This window comes from Zerene cesonia, chromosome 12, assembly GCF_012273895.1.
Source record: "Zerene cesonia ecotype Mississippi chromosome 12, Zerene_cesonia_1.1, whole genome shotgun sequence".
NCBI classification, from domain to species: Eukaryota; Metazoa; Arthropoda; class Insecta; order Lepidoptera; family Pieridae; genus Zerene; species Zerene cesonia.
Window position 1 is genome coordinate 1,922,024 of NC_052113.1, and position 17,622 is coordinate 1,939,645.

A 17,622-nucleotide genomic window follows, 5' to 3' on the forward strand; every position below is an offset into this window, starting at 1 on the left:
TCTTATATCGTTCTAGATAGGTCACCTGGTGGTTCAAATGACCCGTAATTTTTTCTATATGGGCCTGTAGTCTAGTAGCGAGCGACCCAATTAGGGAGAAAATTATTTCATACGAACTTCATATGAGCCTGTGATCTATTGGTTGACACAACATTTATAGAAGATGACATGGTGAAATAATGTGTGCAGGGCTTTGTAAAAATTCTTTAAGTCCAATTAAAGATAATTCAGTCAGCAAATTGTCAGACTCTTCATCGTCTTGTCATATAAATAAATATGTTATGTAAATAATAATGGATGAATGCGTAGTCAAGCGTGAACATAATAAAGAAATGAAATCTATCTATATTAATGTCAACTTCAGCGCTTCATCCAAGTAATGTTGTGTATTAATTCCCTCGACATACCTGCATTCTGCAAGATCGCCGAGCTTGTTTCGACGTGCAATTTGCGTCATACAACCCTATAAATAACTGAGAACGATGCTTCAGGAGAGATAGAACGGACGCCAATAAGCAACAATGAATTCCACGATATGATCGCTTATAATGATATCCAACTAGATGGTTGTTATCGACAGTCTAGCTCATCTATCTTATTCTTAAAGCGGTGATATATTAAGCTTGGAAGTACGCAAATCGTAGATAAGATCTCTCTTGGTAACGCGAAGAGCACTTTAACTTGCACGATTTATGAGTACGAGCGGCCGAGGCCAAGAGATGCGAAATAAGTGGCCATACTTTTATCTTAAAATAGCGCATAAACATATTTCATCTTTGACGAATTGCATATAAAAGCAATTGAGGCCAATTCCGCATTTCTTTGGATATATTCACATTTAGCAGAGATCCGACATGAGAAGCAAGCTTGTTATTGTTCCGAGGTTGATGAACGGTCCTGAATCATTAAATAAATTGAGATTAATGCAGTTTATTCCTGCATTATGTATATACTTAGTGATAAAGAGTACTTAATCATTCTCAAAATTGGTCGACGTATATATTCTTAATTCATGGCACTGATTAGTATTTTGATTTGTTTATAAATATATATATTATCTAGGTATAAGTCGGGGATCCTTTCTGTGTTGTTTTAAAATGAATCGAACCTAACATAATCATATCGAATCTCAATTTTATAATTTAATGATTTCACAACGTCGTAATGCGTTAAATTGTAAGCAGTAAGTTATGGATCACCAATTTTCGTCAGATAACAATCTCACATGCAGCCATCTCGCGAGATCGTAATCTAGCGGTGTTTACAATTTTACGAAGACATCTTTTATATAAAATTCCCGTGTCGGCCTATTTTTCATACCTCTACTTGAGAGTAAGGCAGAACAGCGTTTGCCGGGTAAGCTAGTATAGATATAAACTTCTCGCATTGATTGGACAAAATATAGTCAATACTCTTTATATTAAACTTGACTCAATTACTGACAACAATAATTCAAAACTATTTAAACGCTACATAACCAATACAAGAACTACGTCACCAAATACGTTCTATATTTGGCATAGCAACGGTTGGGGGAAGTTTTCGTTAAAACAAGAGGCTGCATACTATCAGTACACGTGACGTAATGCCCTAGTTTCATGGGGTCAGATTGGGTGCACCCTTTGCATTTAGGTTGCGCCGTATCATGTAACGAGAAAACTTTGTCACGAGCGCTGTAGATCACATGCGACGCCAAATTTTTTAAAATGACTCTTATGTTTAATGGTTATTTGAATTCAGATTAAGAATTTATAGAGTGGCTTGTTCTTAATATATAAAACGCGAAATTTACTGATGGTATTACATTTGAATTCAGAATAAGAATTTAGGTACAGAGTGGCTAGATCTTAATATATAAAACGCGAAATTGACTGATCTATACGTTTACGGCATAACCGTTTATGCCGCTACGTTGTGAAATCACAAACTGTGCCCCACATTCAGAAATAATACGAGAACAAATATACCCACCTACGAGTTCAAAAAACCATTGAATATAATTGTTTCTGCAAAGGCGGCCCGATTCACACCGTTTTAAATAAACCAGGCTTAAATACATTTTCTCATGAACGGTATTTCGTACAGTGTTATTGTAACTGTTACTCATAAACAAGTGGAAATATATTCTACTCTTATAAAAAATGTATAACATTGAATACGCTTGGATTTCGGCAGTAGGGCTCTGAACGTAACTCTGATCCTAATAAATCCTCATGAATGCCTTCAGGTTGCTTGTGGGATTAATGGCTTTTCTACAATCCTTTGCAAAAAACAGAAGATTTTATAGATAGTGTGGTCGTGCTTCAAGAGGTTTCTCCCTTGTTTAAATTAGCGAAACTGTTACATAATATAAATATAGCACAGTTTATTAAGTTTGAACTGATTCTCATTTACATTTCACTTGTTTTGACACGATTTAATTGATTTTTATTAATTTGAATTAAATTTTATGTGCATAATTAACACAACTGAATCGAATAATATGTTCTAGATATTGCGATGTAAGAGATTGTCACTAAATAACAAATTATTAACGATATATAATAAAATATTTAATCTATGACACAAAAATCAATGGTCTTTATAATTACACGGTTTCTAAAAGAAAGCCTGCAAATGATTAAGAAATACGAAATACGTAACACAATTTACCAATATATACCATCGCGTACAATAAAAATGTTTAGATTCACAATCAAATAAATTTGTCAAGGCAAGATCAAAGTAAGCTCTCGAATAATTAACGCCAACGTTTATAACAGCCCTACAACGTGTCAGTCTATTTCGGACGACATACCAAAGGTCAGGCACCAACGAGAAAATTATGTATACCGATTATGAATAGAATTATAAACGCAGGTGAATGCATAATATAAAGGTAATCGGTTTCCATTCGTTAACCTTTGCTTTACGAGGCTATTACTCCCTGCCGTTCGATACCCTTTTCACTTTTGAATTTTATGACAACATATTACGTAACCCAGAAGGTCATTACCACTGCATGGGTCGAATTCTTCAAGTCCAGCTGTTCGGCAATAGATGTGTGCGTAAGGTATGAATAATTGGTGCACATGTCACATTGCCAACTATCGAAACTATGCAAAAACATTAATTATAAGTTAAGGATACAAACGTTAACAAGCTTATGGAATTATTTGCGATGCATTAAGAAAATTTAAAACTTGCATATCTATAAATCTAAAATCACTTATGTAACAAGACATAATTTGGTCTAGCAACATTAATACAGTAAAAGAAGTATAAGACGTCCATAAATTTAGTAGCACCTTTAAATACCTACACAAACATGAATGCATACTTTGTTCATTACTAATGACCCGTGCATGTGACTGAGATCAGTTAATGATCGGTTGGATCTGAATGTGCAGCTGCGAATGACTAGCATTCAAGCCATGTGGAAATTGATAATAATAAGTTCTATTATTCTAAGACTTGCTATTGTATCACACTTGACTGATTCTTTGTTAGATTTAGGTCACACCAAGGCTAGCTAATAACTACTACATATTATTATAGGTATATTACATGAGATAAAAGCCTACAAAACATATAAAAGAGCTAATTTAAAACATATTTCGTATTTTACTTGCTTGATCAATAATGACGTATTTCAAATTTGCTAGTTTTACGCCGTACACTAACTTAATAATTCGACTTCCAGAGAACTTCAGGATATTTTAGATACCTTCACCTTCTTCACTACGATCACTACATATATTCCACAAATCGAAATGAAATTTGAATTTAATGGTAGTTAATTGAGATTACTACAAAAGTTAAAAAGTATACATATTCTTTTACTTTCAGTAACTAAAGTGGCTGTTGTAGTGGACGGGTGGATAGATGAAGTAGATCGATAGACAACAGGATCAACTAACAATTGACAAATTAATCTCGTAGAAAAGACTGTACCATCATCATACGTCTAATGCTATACCATAATATTAATGGCTGAAAATGTATTAACAACCAATCTGCACATGCGTCATTATCAACATTGAAATATGCTAAACATCGGCACACTTTCTCATTATGATTACTCCCATTCATAATTATATGCAAAAATTCTAATGAAACTCCCTGCGATACGCTATGATTATCTACATCAATGTACACATAGCTCGTACTGTAAAAAATAAAAGCGAAATAGCTTTATATTAGAAACTATTCATTGGAAATTCTCCACAGAACATGCAACAAAGAATCGCCCATAAAAAGCATACTGAGTTTTAATTAAGACAACTCTTACAGACTTTCATTAAAACGGAATTATTATGGCCGCCAAATTGATGGTTATATTGTCGCACGTCGCGTTGCAATATATTTCGAATGGTTTCTTTGTGTCAACCGTTAAAAATATTACTAAAACTAGAGTACGAAAAAGTTATTATTACCTGCACATGTATATTATCACCACATTTAACGGTTGTGCCTTCGACTGCAAACATGCGATAGTACCCACTTGCCATATACGGGTTATCTTTAGAATTGTGTTAATTTTTCAGTTATAAATACGTAGTTGACTTTTAGCAAAACATAATAACAGTAATATCGACTAACAAGCAATACATAACAAGAAAAACAGTAGCAATTGTTCACACAACATTGAGTGACTCACAGAGCTGGTGCCAAATACAAAACTGAACGCTGCGGCCAAATATTTGCGGATATACCAACCCGATGAATGGTCAATATTAAGTATCTACACCTACGCAATTCTGATGACTTTGCATTGGTAAAACTCTCAAATATAGAAGAAGTTAGTCAAGAATCTTATACACAGTTAAGTTTTTTGAATTAATCAGTTAATTGATAGGAAGATTAGATTACTGACCTTTTTTCTGCGATTTATATCTATATTAAGTACACTTAGCAGGTTTATTCTTTCAATCAATTCACAAAAAGAGTCAATTAAAATTACGTTATTCTCTGGTAGGATCACACACATGAGTTACGTTGCATCCTAACCGGCTGTAAAACTATTAATCATCATCTAAACGACTGAAGAGACATGACCCATCAATTCGTACCCACGCCGTTTTCATAGCAATGTGTCAAATAAAACAGTTACCCAAGCTAGTACTGTAAGTGCTTGTAAATCGCAGCTATTTATTTGCTCAAACTGTTGCGAGTAACGGAGTGGTTCGTCGTAATTCCAAGACCATGTAAAATTATTGAGAACCCAACGAGTAAACAATATCTGCTTTTGCTCTAGGAAATAATAAAGTTTGGCAATGCTAATTCAGTCAGTGGATAGACATATGACGGTATAGAAAGCCTAAGTGTTTGCAACAATAATAAACAGTATCGTATTAAACATAGTAGTTTAATTTGAGTTTATGGAGAAATATATACCTAATATAAAATGGTCTGTATTACTTTAGACACTATACTATGAACGTCAATCATGAACAAGGTACATTACAACACAAAACAAGGTACAAGGTATAGCATTATTGAAAAACGTACATACTAAATTGCATGATTATAATTTTCGTCAGCTGTTTCTGCAATATTTAATGTTATGTTAAGAAAGATATTTTTATGAATTTATTTAAAAGACAATAAATCAATGCTCTCAGATTAGCAAATATTATCGTCAGTATCACTCGATTTTAGTTATTTGCTAATTTTCAGCGCAGTGTTGAGTGGAGTCCAATTTCACAAGCAATCGATCACAATTGCCCTAGATATCCTATTAGTGAGCACTGAGCTACAGCCGGTATCGAAGCTCTTAACGTTGTTCGGATTTTATCTCTATTTTTTACAAAAATCCAATTATTCAATACTAAAATAGTTTCGTACAGATTTTTTTTTTTAACTCAATATTGGACATAGGACAATATTTGACGAGAAACATTTTAGTAGGGCGACGAAAATATAGATACACGTGCATATTATCACGATTGATATACAAAATTTTAATTCATATATCAATGGTAATATGTTTCTAATATAATTAACTAACTTCCATTCAGCAGATTATAGTGATTACATCGAAACCTGTGCAGAACAGAAGTTATTTTAAAAACTGCAACTATTACAACTTCAAACTAATTACGCTAAAAATCACAGGTTAACCGCCAAAAGTTACGAACAAAAAATGGCGCAGTAGCAGCGCGGCCAATTCATAAATTCAAAATGAAAGTTTACTTTGTTGCTACGTTTTTGCAAACTAATTATGATGTTCCATGATGGATATCCATTTCTCGGAAGGCCGGCCACAATAGCCCGAATGTTTTCCCACAAGCCACGAATCAAAAAGAGTAATATGATCTTAACAATGGGTGGTATATAAAAACACTGGGCGAGTACTGCCTTTGCATAAGCAGTTGTGCAACACTTTAGCGAGACCTATAAGGATGTACACTACGCAATACTTTGAAATGGAACACGCTCTAAAGTTAGGCTTATAAACATATCTTTAGCCAACCTCCTTCCTTTACAGAGATAAACAAGAGTGAAGATGAAGCTTTTAGAGTCATATTTTATGGTGGCAATGCTGTGTAACACTTTGCATGGTGCATACATGCAGATATATAAGCATCGTATTCGTATATTTATGTCGTTTAAGAAGAGCAGACTTCGTTTATTGTATAATATTTAATTTCAGCATAACACCAACATATTAAATCTTCATATACTTCAACACTATTACGCACAAACAAACTAATCCGATCACTGAAGCCAAAGTAATTTGTTGAACGTTTTCCCGGGGCTATGTCGCATGGAACACTTACCGGGAAACTACGGTACCAATTAAGTTTGCAGATTTATACCGTGTTTGTACACATTTCAATATCCTTCGGAAGTAGGGCATGTGTGCAACTCCGACACGTGTATTACGGGCTGATTGTAGGGCACCTGCACTAACTGTAAAGGACACATACCATTCATCATACGGATATGGTAACATCGACGATTATAACATGATTAAATGTTAATGCAAATTACCCATCCGTGTATTATAACGATGTCTTGTTAATTCTATTATAAGGCAAATGGCTAGATTCTATTAAAAAGTAAATAAGTACATAAATGTACTGAATCAAAGGAATATTATTGTTAAGATATTAACATATTGTCATGCTAAACAGAAGTCACTTAAAAGGGTTGTATACTCTGCTACAATTTAGACTTTGTGATTGAATTCTTTGAACAGTATTATTATATTTTAAATGCTAATTGGGACAATCAAGACCGTAATCGTTGCTTCATTACCTATACATCAATTTCTTGGTGAACACTGAAAGGCAACAGACATATTGCCACCTGATCTGATTGACTCTTCATCTACAGTTTACTCGTGAAATCGTGTTATTAAACCCGTCATTAGGTTTGATAACTATAGTCGATTCTGGCACGTGTGATGGTGCAACTATTGAAATATATGCATCAATCATATGCAGGTATTGGAGAACAAGATCCATCAATATGGACATCACTCTCCGAGTTGAATTTTTTATTACTCCTCCATCAAACCAGATTTAACTACATAGGTTTCAGCTGGCAAAATACTTTGTAAACATTGTTAACTCTAATCAGTCAGACAGTTAATAGCGAGTAATTCGCTAAATAGGCTTATTTTGTTATATAGAGTAAACATATTATTTTGGAAAAGATTCCATTTATGGCGCTCAAAATTTATTTGATGATGACAATACTGTTTCGGGTATCAATGGAAATTCAATAGAATAGCTTATCATGCGATCAATAAAAGTTTATCAAAGCAAAACCTTGAATAAATAACACCAGAAAATATTTGCTAAATATTTATTATTAATGTAAAGGAAACATCATATAATAAACGGTTATAAAAGAAAATATTAGCGGTTAAATGAATGTAACATATAATCATTACGTAAAACAATATGTAGGTACCTACTAAATTGACTATTGTGTATCTAATGCAACACAATGTTGCAAGAGGAAGCACGAAGATAACACGTCCCAGTTTCTTGGCTTTCAAACGTTAAATAAACTACCGTGTAATGTTTATCCAAACTTTAGTGCGCATAAAATAAATAAGACCTCATTTCCGAACTAAATTTGACTATTTCCCAATTATATACGCGAGTTAGAAAGAGAAGCTCCTTTACTCCAATCAAACTCGAATCGAATTTCATGGTAAATTTTTTGATAATAATTCAACGAACCTGAAAATGTTACTTGGTATTGCCACAGAATAAAGAAATAAGTACAAGTAGTATATCTATAAAATATTTTGTATTGCTTCAGAAATACTGATTAACGGATTTGAAAATAGATGTAGAATTTCTTGATCTCTTTGAAATATTACAATGGTTGGCATATGTAAATTACGAATAAATATATTTCATGGTTTTACAATATCTGTATCACAGATAATATAATGTTGTATTAGTATCTGCATTATATAAAACCCAAAATTTTTATTCTTATTCTATAAAACCAACATTCTCTTACGACTTCCTCTTCAAAGCTTTTTATTTATGCTTCATAAATAAAAAAAATCATTTCATTCATTTTCATAACCAGACCAAATGAAAAAACTATAGAAATAGATACCTACCTATTCATGTTTTTGTTGATTTATAAAAAGACGCATTTACATTTTCATGTCAAATTTCATCAATATCTTTAATTTTTAGTTTTATAGCATTGAAATGGGGAACTCAAACCCGCATCGTTTTGCCCTAGAGCTTCCGGTTTCATGTGCTTTGCTGAGGCGGGATCACGGATGTGTAGCTACGCCTATACGGTTTGGCGAAATGACGCGGGTTCGAATCCCGTCTCGCAATCACTTTATTTTTATTAAAAAAAATCTCACACAGATAGACTTTCACATATTTTATAACACACTAGTATATAGATTACTACTTTATAGTACAACAATACAATATTAAACGTAACTTCATATTCGCGTCCAGTCAAATTGTAATCCATTTATCCTGGGAATATGCCTGAAACCCAACCGTTGCGGAAATATTTAACTTTATTAACGGAGACTCAAATTAGCCAGCTCAAAGTCAATATGATTATACGATTCACAAGTCGATTGTTTCATATTTTTAATTTCACATACATTTTTAAAAAATTATATCTTGAACACTTTATTGTTGCCATTTACACATCCTAAAATACTGTAAACGATTTAATTCATATCTTTAAACATTGCCTGTGTTTTATTGTGATTTTAAGTTTTAATCAACAAAATCAAATTTAATAAGTCTAGTATTTGTACTCTATGAGTAATGGAAGACAGAGAGATCTATCTTATAACATATAAATATTTCTGTTTAAATGACAGGAATCTTTAAATAGTAAAGTAAATACGTATCGCCATTTTCGGGTCATTGAACTGCGCGTAGGACGAATTTAGCAATGATACGCAATTCAGAAGACAATAAAATGCTAGACAGATCATTTCGTTTAAAGCTTGCTATGTAAATTAATAACGTGATTCATCACAATATCATTTGTAACTTTTGCTTTCGTAAAACTAATACAATGGAGTTAATAAAACAAAAATAATAAAATATAAATAAATAATTTTACTCTAAAGTAAATAACTGAATTAAAGTTGCAAAAAATAATAAATAGGCATAGAAAAATATAGGTAGCTATATAGGTTTGTTAATGTCTTCGAACAACAGTTAATGAAGCCACTTTGCACATTATTTTTTCAATTATATCTTAAAGCTGTACATCTTCGCAATGAGCTGTTAAACATAAGCAAGGGTCTAAGAATTCTCTTTTCCTTTGCGAGCGTGCCGCGACTGAATAAAACAGTAAAAGGACAAAGTATTGTTACTATTTCCACTTCGTTCTTAGCTTGCTACAATGTTCTTATAGAGACAGGTTCGTTGCCCTGCGTAAATAATAATATCAGGTGGTAACTGGTAACAATAGGAGTGGAAGAAATATGAGCGTGCGCGCTCAAAGCGTTTCGTTGTATTGTGGTTGAATTTAAAAGAAAACCGCAGAATGTTCATGGAACTCCGCCGACAACTTAATTTATACTCGGTTTTATTTCACGGCGAGACTTCAATGGCTATCACAGACGTTAACCGTAATGCTGCACCTACTGGGTACCTACTGGGTAGCTATATATACGTTTTTATTGTGGTTTTAATTTAATCTTACGTAAAAGGCCTTATATTTTTCACTTAGTGATGACGTTTGACAATACCACAGATCATTAAAATAGTCCAATACTAAAACACGCATCGCTACCCCTACGATCTGGAAGAAGTTTAATTTGGACATAAGAAAGCCTCACCTTTCGTTTAAAAAGGAATCATCAAAATTGGTTTGCTCTGTTAAGAAAATTGTTGTAACCTTCTCCTATTTTTAAGTCTATTAAAAAGAAGAATACCACGTACTAAGGTCAGAATAAATTGATGCTAGTTAAAATGCTTAAAATGAATCCACATAAAAAAGCCACGTGTACGTGGCTGTTGGAATTCTTTTTGGAAGCGAACAATCAAATTCGATTTAATTTGACGCGGTTATAGGCTTCAGGCATTATTGCGAGTTCAAAGGCGTTATTTACCCGCTATTGTACCTACAATGAGCTTTTTTCATTTACAATATTGAACCGGATATCTTACATACCAAAACTACCAGTGACATCCACTATGTAAATTTTAAGCATACTATCTACCGTTAAACATAAACCAATTAAATTGAATGTTCATATAAACAACTGGGTCAGTATTTCATGCGAATGGATGTTAAGCCTATATTAGGGCCACGCGGGAAGCGTCGTAATGCCTGGTTTAACCCACAGGCCAATAAATTGTATGCAGTGATCAGCCCTATGCATCCTATTATGAAACCTTATATATACGCATATATACCGGCTTAGTTCGTGACCTGAGGGTCGACTGGGCTAGAACAATACAGCTTCAACTCGTTTAGGTACGTATTGAAACGTGATATGCGCTGTGTGTTTTAGATCACGGTTAAGATAACCCGGAGCAGCTAAGCTGTGTTGCGAGGACCATTGGTAGGTACTACGTAAACATATATGCCGATGTGTATAAAATTTTACGAGTTAAGTTGGTATTTTTATGGAATACGAATACGGAATACATCGTCTTCTATTTTATTGGTGTGTATAAAAGTAGGTTCTTGAATGTTTAATGACTTGTATGGTTTCGCTTTATAATTCTTAATGACCCTTTGGCTTACATACAGCAAGTTCGCCCAGAACTGTCAAGACTCAAGACCATCGGACTTGATGGACAGAGAACCTGATAAAGGTGGTATAACGCCGCTAGCAATGGATCAATTCGAATAGATATGAGATAATGGAGATAATCATACCTAATGTTGCGAGTATTATTTAACGTTTTGGAAAATCTGCCCATGTACTTTCAAAATATTATTTATGCTGATATAATAAATGTTGGGTTAAATTAAGCTTGTTGACCACATACCTACAGTCAATGTGTTTCGTTAAATGTTAAATCTAAATGGGCGTAAATGTAGCTACATACTTTCATTTGGTTAATGGATGGTAAGTTTATATAGATCGGTAGATAACCGATTAAATTATTCATAGCTCACAACGTGCTCCTAGATTATGGTATGCAATTTGTATTTTTTCTTTTACAATACTTTTTTTATCATCGATTCACAAATTACTGGTCCTATTAATGTTGCGAGTATTATTTAACGTTTTAGACAATCTGCCCATGTACTTTCAAAATATTATTTATGCTGATATAATGAATGTTGGGTTTAATTAAGCTTGTTGACCACATACCTACAGTCAATGTGTTTCGTTAACTGTTAAATCTAAATGGGCGTAAAGGTAGCTACATACTTTCATTTGATTAATGGATGGCAAGTTTATATAGATCGGTAGATAACCGATTAAATTATTCATAGCTCACAACGTGCTCCTAGATTATGGTATGCAATTTGTATTTTTTCTTTTACAATACTTTTTTTATCATCGATTCACAAATTACTGGTCCTATTAATGCTCTTTTTTTTGTTTTGTTATTTGATAACTTTTGACTGGGTCAACCGATTTTGATGATTATGAGAGCTGGTGCCCCCGCTGACATTTTGAATGCGGTAACTTTTTAGTTAAAAACAGTTATGTGAGATATGTAAGTGCAAAATTGTTACTATATTCTGGATGCTACTGGCGAGCTTAAGTAGATTACCATTTTATTAAGTAAATAAAGATTTTATAGCTTATCATGCAAAACATACTCGTAAACAACACGTGACATTGGCATTGTAGTCACTAGTCAGGCAAACGTCCAGTTACAATTACTCTTCAGCAATTAATTGACCGTGTATCAACGCATAAAGCATCATTGTATCGCATGCAAAGACGAAATCCGAATTCTATTCTGACCAACAAAAGCGACACGAGCCAATTTATCTTCAACTCGAGACATACAAGAAATTGTGTTAATGCACTTTGCAATACGTAAGGGGAATAAATAATAATACACGGCATAGGCGCCCGACCAGTCAAACCGGTCCCTACCCCTCCCGCGCGCTGCTTAAACAGCTGACTGTCTCAACAACAAAGATAGGAGATATACCAACACACCGTACAGATATGTATGCTCTCCTGTTTGTATTTCGTATCGATTCAATAAACCTATTATCTAAAGCTAATGTGTTACTAATTCTGTAGCGTAATGGAGCATTGGGCGAGCTATAAATATAATTTATAGCTATGAAATATGTTGTGAAATGATTATTTCGAGCGCAAAACATTAGTGACCATGAATCCGTCCGTGAAAGGTGAACTCCTAACAATGGGCATACTTGCCTTTCTGTTCATCCAATACAGAAGACACTCGAATTATTATGCTCCTCGAAACGAATGTCTTTTTATGTAATTGTCTTTGTTTCGTTGAGTATCACGGATTCATTTTACATAAGTCAATATCACTTGTGTCGTAGTTTTCACTATGCGAGTGTTATGGACTTCCAAACAATCACGACACGATTATTGGGGAAAATATTGATTTTGTAAGTACTGTATAGTCTATGTTTACAATGATAAGGCTTTTACGTGTTATTTACATCACTTTTCAGTGGCCTGCGAACGTGATAATCGTTGCACTGCCTGCGCACTTTAATTGCGCTGCTGCGTCAAAAACAGGCGGCTGAGAAAGCAAACTCGTTATTTTGTTTCGTACTATTTTTTGTCTCTATCACTAGCCTAGAACGGTGCATCGCATTCTTTTCTGTCTCCCTCTATCATTTGACAGTAATGTCAGGTGTTTCTGCATCTCAATTATGAAATTTCCCTTGTACACATGGGGAAAATATTGATAAAAATTGTAAAAACATTGTCGGATTGTAAATTTATCGACATGTAATAATTTATCAAATCAGATTATTCTTAAACTGTAATTAATGATTCATATTCAGGTTTTATAGATATACATTCATACAAAGAAAGGTGAAAGGAATTTTTTTTATTAATATATTTAAAATAAAAAAATATCAATTAAAAAAATGTATAAAATACAAAAAGTTTTTTATTATATTACCAAAATTATAGGGAAATATTTAGGAGGTGGCAACATATTTATTCCAATTGACCTGTATCCATGCACTATGATAATTGAAGACAAAGTTTCTTATAAAGTAATAGTAATTGGTTATTGTAAAAAAGTCAAAAAATCTAAGGCATAGACTAGAAACTTGATATTATTTAAAATAATACATTACTGGATGTCACTTCATAAAATTTATAAATATAAATTAATGAAATTTACACTTACACTTATAAATTAATGAAATAACATCGACTCATTATAAATGATTTAAATCATTATTTTACATACATAATATGTAAAAGGAAAGAAATGACGAGTGAAAAGACTCACATGTATTACTTCTTGGTATATACATTATTATATCGGTAAACACACTGTATACCTATACCTACATTATATTTTTTTTTAAATAGGGTCAGTAGCTCCACTCAAGAACTGCTTAATGGAATTTAGTGTTTTGAGGGTTTGTCATTGACGCTTACAAAAAAATTATACCAAATGAGCGGCTAAATAAAACATACACAACCACATGCAATCAGTACTTAAGTTTTTATTATATCACAAGTTATATTATATACATGTTATGAACGTTATGTGGTTTTCTGCCAGAACTTCGCCGAATTGCGCGGTGTTTTCCCTTTACCAGAGTTCTTCTTTGGCGCAGAGTGGGACTCGCTGCCGCCACCGGGAGCCGATTCGTCATTCTCAGCTTGTGTTTTGAGTGTTTTCTTTATGTACATTATCTGTGGAAATTTTACACTTTTAAATACAATTATATTTAGAATTCAGAATTTAGAATAGTTGGAAAGATTTATGGTAATTTACTTTTTCGTGTATTGTTAACATAATTAAGATATGTGTGTATGGCTGTGTGGCTTTCTTACTGCAATCACAACACATTGTTAGCTATTTATTCACTTTATCAACATTTTCGTTTTTGAGTGTAACATATAATAACAAAATGACTAATGATTTTTTAATCATCATAATAATTATTATATAATTAGCTGCGCTCTGTGGTTTCACCCGCGTAAGTCTGTATCCCGTAGGAAGGGATAAATGAAAAATGTGTTATTCCAGTTATCCAGCTATCTATATACCAAATTTCATTGCAATCGGTTCAGTAGTTTTTGCATAAAAGAGTAACAAACATCCATACATCCATCCATACTTACATGCTTTCGTGTTTATACCTAATATTAGTAGGAAGTAGGATAAGTGGAATAAAAGGGTTTAATTGAACAATCTTACAACAGAACTGCTTGATAGAACAGCAACATGTAACATAAATTATACAGTACCTCCTGGTCTATCCCTTGCTGGTGTCTTATAGCCCTCTGCTTATGATTGTTGGCTCTCACAATATGCCTGTCGACCGATATGAGAACGGCTTCGCAAGCGTTGCACCAGTCGGCTAGCACATCGGCGATCGCCGCGGCATCCTCTTGCCTCGCGTCACGTCCGAGGGCCACATCTACTTCCACACGTTTGCACTCTTGGTCGAGTTTGCCGTGAATTATATCTGAAGAGAATTTTTTTTTTTATAAATTTCCAGGTTTCATCCACATGGTAAATAAAGAGCATCAAAGTTTTTCCCCAGACAGTTTCCATTCCCGTGGGATATTCTTGACTAAAATTATCACTATCCCTGTACCAAATTGGTTCAGTGGCTTAGGCGCGAAGATAAAAAGTATGTAGGGATAAACTCAAATAGTTTATTTCCTTGGCTGATAAATTGTCCATTAATTGAGATAGCTATATAAGGCTATGTATAAACATCATGCTACAACCAATAGGATCTGAGCAGCAACAAAAAGTTTCACAAAGAATCCTTGTAATGTTTGTATATGTATAGCTTTATTAATTCAGTAAATACCAGCATTATGTTGGTTTATTCTGATTATCGTGTTTAGTTTGTCGAGACAGTTTGTATAAAAAGAAATAATAGTAATAATTCTAAGCTTGTGTTTATGAAGCAGCTTTATCAACATTGTATGCCACTATGTTTGTTTAAATCTTTAAAACTATGTAATGTAAATTTCATGCAGGTTGGATAGTAATTCAAGAGGAAGGCTGTTGGCAATGTTCACAATTCCACCCATGCAAAGCTGGGGCAGTTTGCTAGTACAATACTAAAATGACTTGGCAGTAGCTGGGGATTGTTTACTTAAAAGATAATAATGATGAACAGAATACATAGAATTTTACAAAACATTTGAATGAGTGTTACTCATTCATTGTTACTCAAATAAGATTTTTATCAGATAATTACAAAGTGAAATATGAAAGGATTCCAAATGGTCTTTTCCACATTTGAGTCCAATATTTTGATGTGTTGGTAACAAATGTCAAAGGTAAGAAAACAATTCTGGACATAACTCTAAAGATAAGGAAACATAAATGGAAATGGACATGCTACATGAAGAGGCAATAGGCCAAATGGAACAAAACAATAACACATTTACCACTGTATATTTGTTACAGCTGCCAATGGACAAAAATGGAGTAAAAGAACAATGTATAAATAAGGAAATACTATATAAAATGTGTTGTTTTATTGCTGATAGTACCTTATACTAATTTTATTATTAAAAACATAAATGTAATAATATTTATAAGTCACATACCTGCATATATTGCTTCTATAATTAAATCCTCTAAATCCCTAACATTTTTGATGTCCAATTCTTTAAGCAGTACACTATATGGGATACATTTTTCTTGCGTAGCTAAAGTGGCGATTGTGAGATGTTGCAGCTTCTTGCACTGTGCGGGAGTTAGCTCCAAGTATTCCGATTTATTTTCAAGGTAGTCCTTATAAGTACCGTATGCAAATAAGTTGAGTGTTTTCAAATGCTTAGCGTAGGGTCCAGTTTCAAGCTGTAATTGAAAGTTTTAGGTAGGTAGATACATGTTTTTTTGTGTATGTTAATTACTATTTCATAATATGTAAGTGTATTTTCTAATTATTTGGTTAAGCTTTAAGTCAAATAATTTTCTTCTTTGTATTTTCACTCAATAGCTTTCTATATAATCCTTTTTCATATGTTAACTATTTTAAACCAGGTAAATGTAAGTACGACTGTGTCATATTTCAATGCAAATTCTACAAATCGATGAGACTTGTAGAAAACTCTGCAAGCTTTCTTTAGTAATCATAATGTAGTACAAAGAATAGTAATAAATGTACATATTTGGCTAATTCTTACGGTAAAATTTACTTGAAATAACATTCGAACAGTAAAACACAAAGAAAACTAACCTCTTTTATATTTGGCATTTCTAATAACTCCCCAAATACATGTACCCCTGGTGCTTCGAGCACTTGTTTGATTAATTCTGCGCATCCTGATCCTTTAGCGCCTTTTGCTAGTAGTACAAATTGTTCTAGAGGGTGATTTGTTGCTACTGATAGAAGAGAAGATGGCTCGTCCCTATCCATCGACATAGGGTTCATAGTGATTGCGTGATTATAGTATAGAACGAATCTCAATAATACAATTGATGCAATTTAAAATAATGGAAAATATTAAAGATGTTGACAATAATTATTAACAATTTATTATCTTCACAAAATGTTTTCTGTTAATGACATTTTGACAGTAATGTCAAATTCGTTTTCAGTTTTATCATTTTTCATCACATAGGTACAGATAAAATCTACCTAGGATGTTTGAAATAAAATGGTTATAGTCCTTAAACCACTATACCGATTATGATGAAATTTGGGATAAAGACGTGTGAACCGAGAAAGCACAGTACCGTGCCAGGAAAATCTACTGTATCAGGCAAAGCCGTGGGTGGCAAGTTAGTAATTAATAGAAATAGAAAATCGCTTTCCGTGTGTAATACTGTAATTTTTAGTTACTCCACTTTCTGGATTAACAAAAAAAAATTTGTTTTCAACATATATCAACATTTATGCTACAAGGTTTAATAATGAACGAGGTCTATTCATAAATAACAAATGTATTTATAAAAATCATACAAAACACTCTACAATAAAATACGTAAACATTTAAAATTAATTCGTTAATTTCTTTTAAACACCTCTTAAACGTCTATACTTTATGATCTT

At 33.1% G+C, this 17,622-nt stretch overlaps 2 protein-coding genes across 3 annotated transcripts in view; both read right to left on the minus strand.

The window, feature by feature from the left end:
* The window catches only part of LOC119830681 (protein yippee-like CG15309), a 69,541-nt gene extending 56,395 nt beyond the window's left edge, over window positions 1-13,146 (minus strand). Inside the window, exon 1 of one of the 2 annotated variants that reach the window (XM_038353766.1) lies at window positions 12,806-13,146. The gene's annotated coding sequence lies outside the window, so the exon portion shown is untranslated. The remainder of the gene's footprint in view (window positions 1-12,805) is intronic. The other variant, XM_038353770.1, reaches the window with a different exon arrangement.
* A 928-nt stretch (window positions 13,147-14,074) lies between these two features.
* On the minus strand, window positions 14,075-17,157 carry LOC119830864 (COP9 signalosome complex subunit 7b). Its single transcript, XM_038354035.1, has 4 exons — window positions 16,807-17,157; window positions 16,172-16,424; window positions 14,846-15,066; window positions 14,075-14,287 (listed from the first exon to the last, which is right to left on the minus strand). The coding sequence occupies exons 1-4, from the start codon at window positions 16,999-17,001 to the stop codon at window positions 14,135-14,137; spliced, it is 822 nt and encodes a 273-aa protein (XP_038209963.1). The 5' UTR covers window positions 17,002-17,157; the 3' UTR covers window positions 14,075-14,134.
* Window positions 17,158-17,622: the final 465 nt, after the last annotated feature.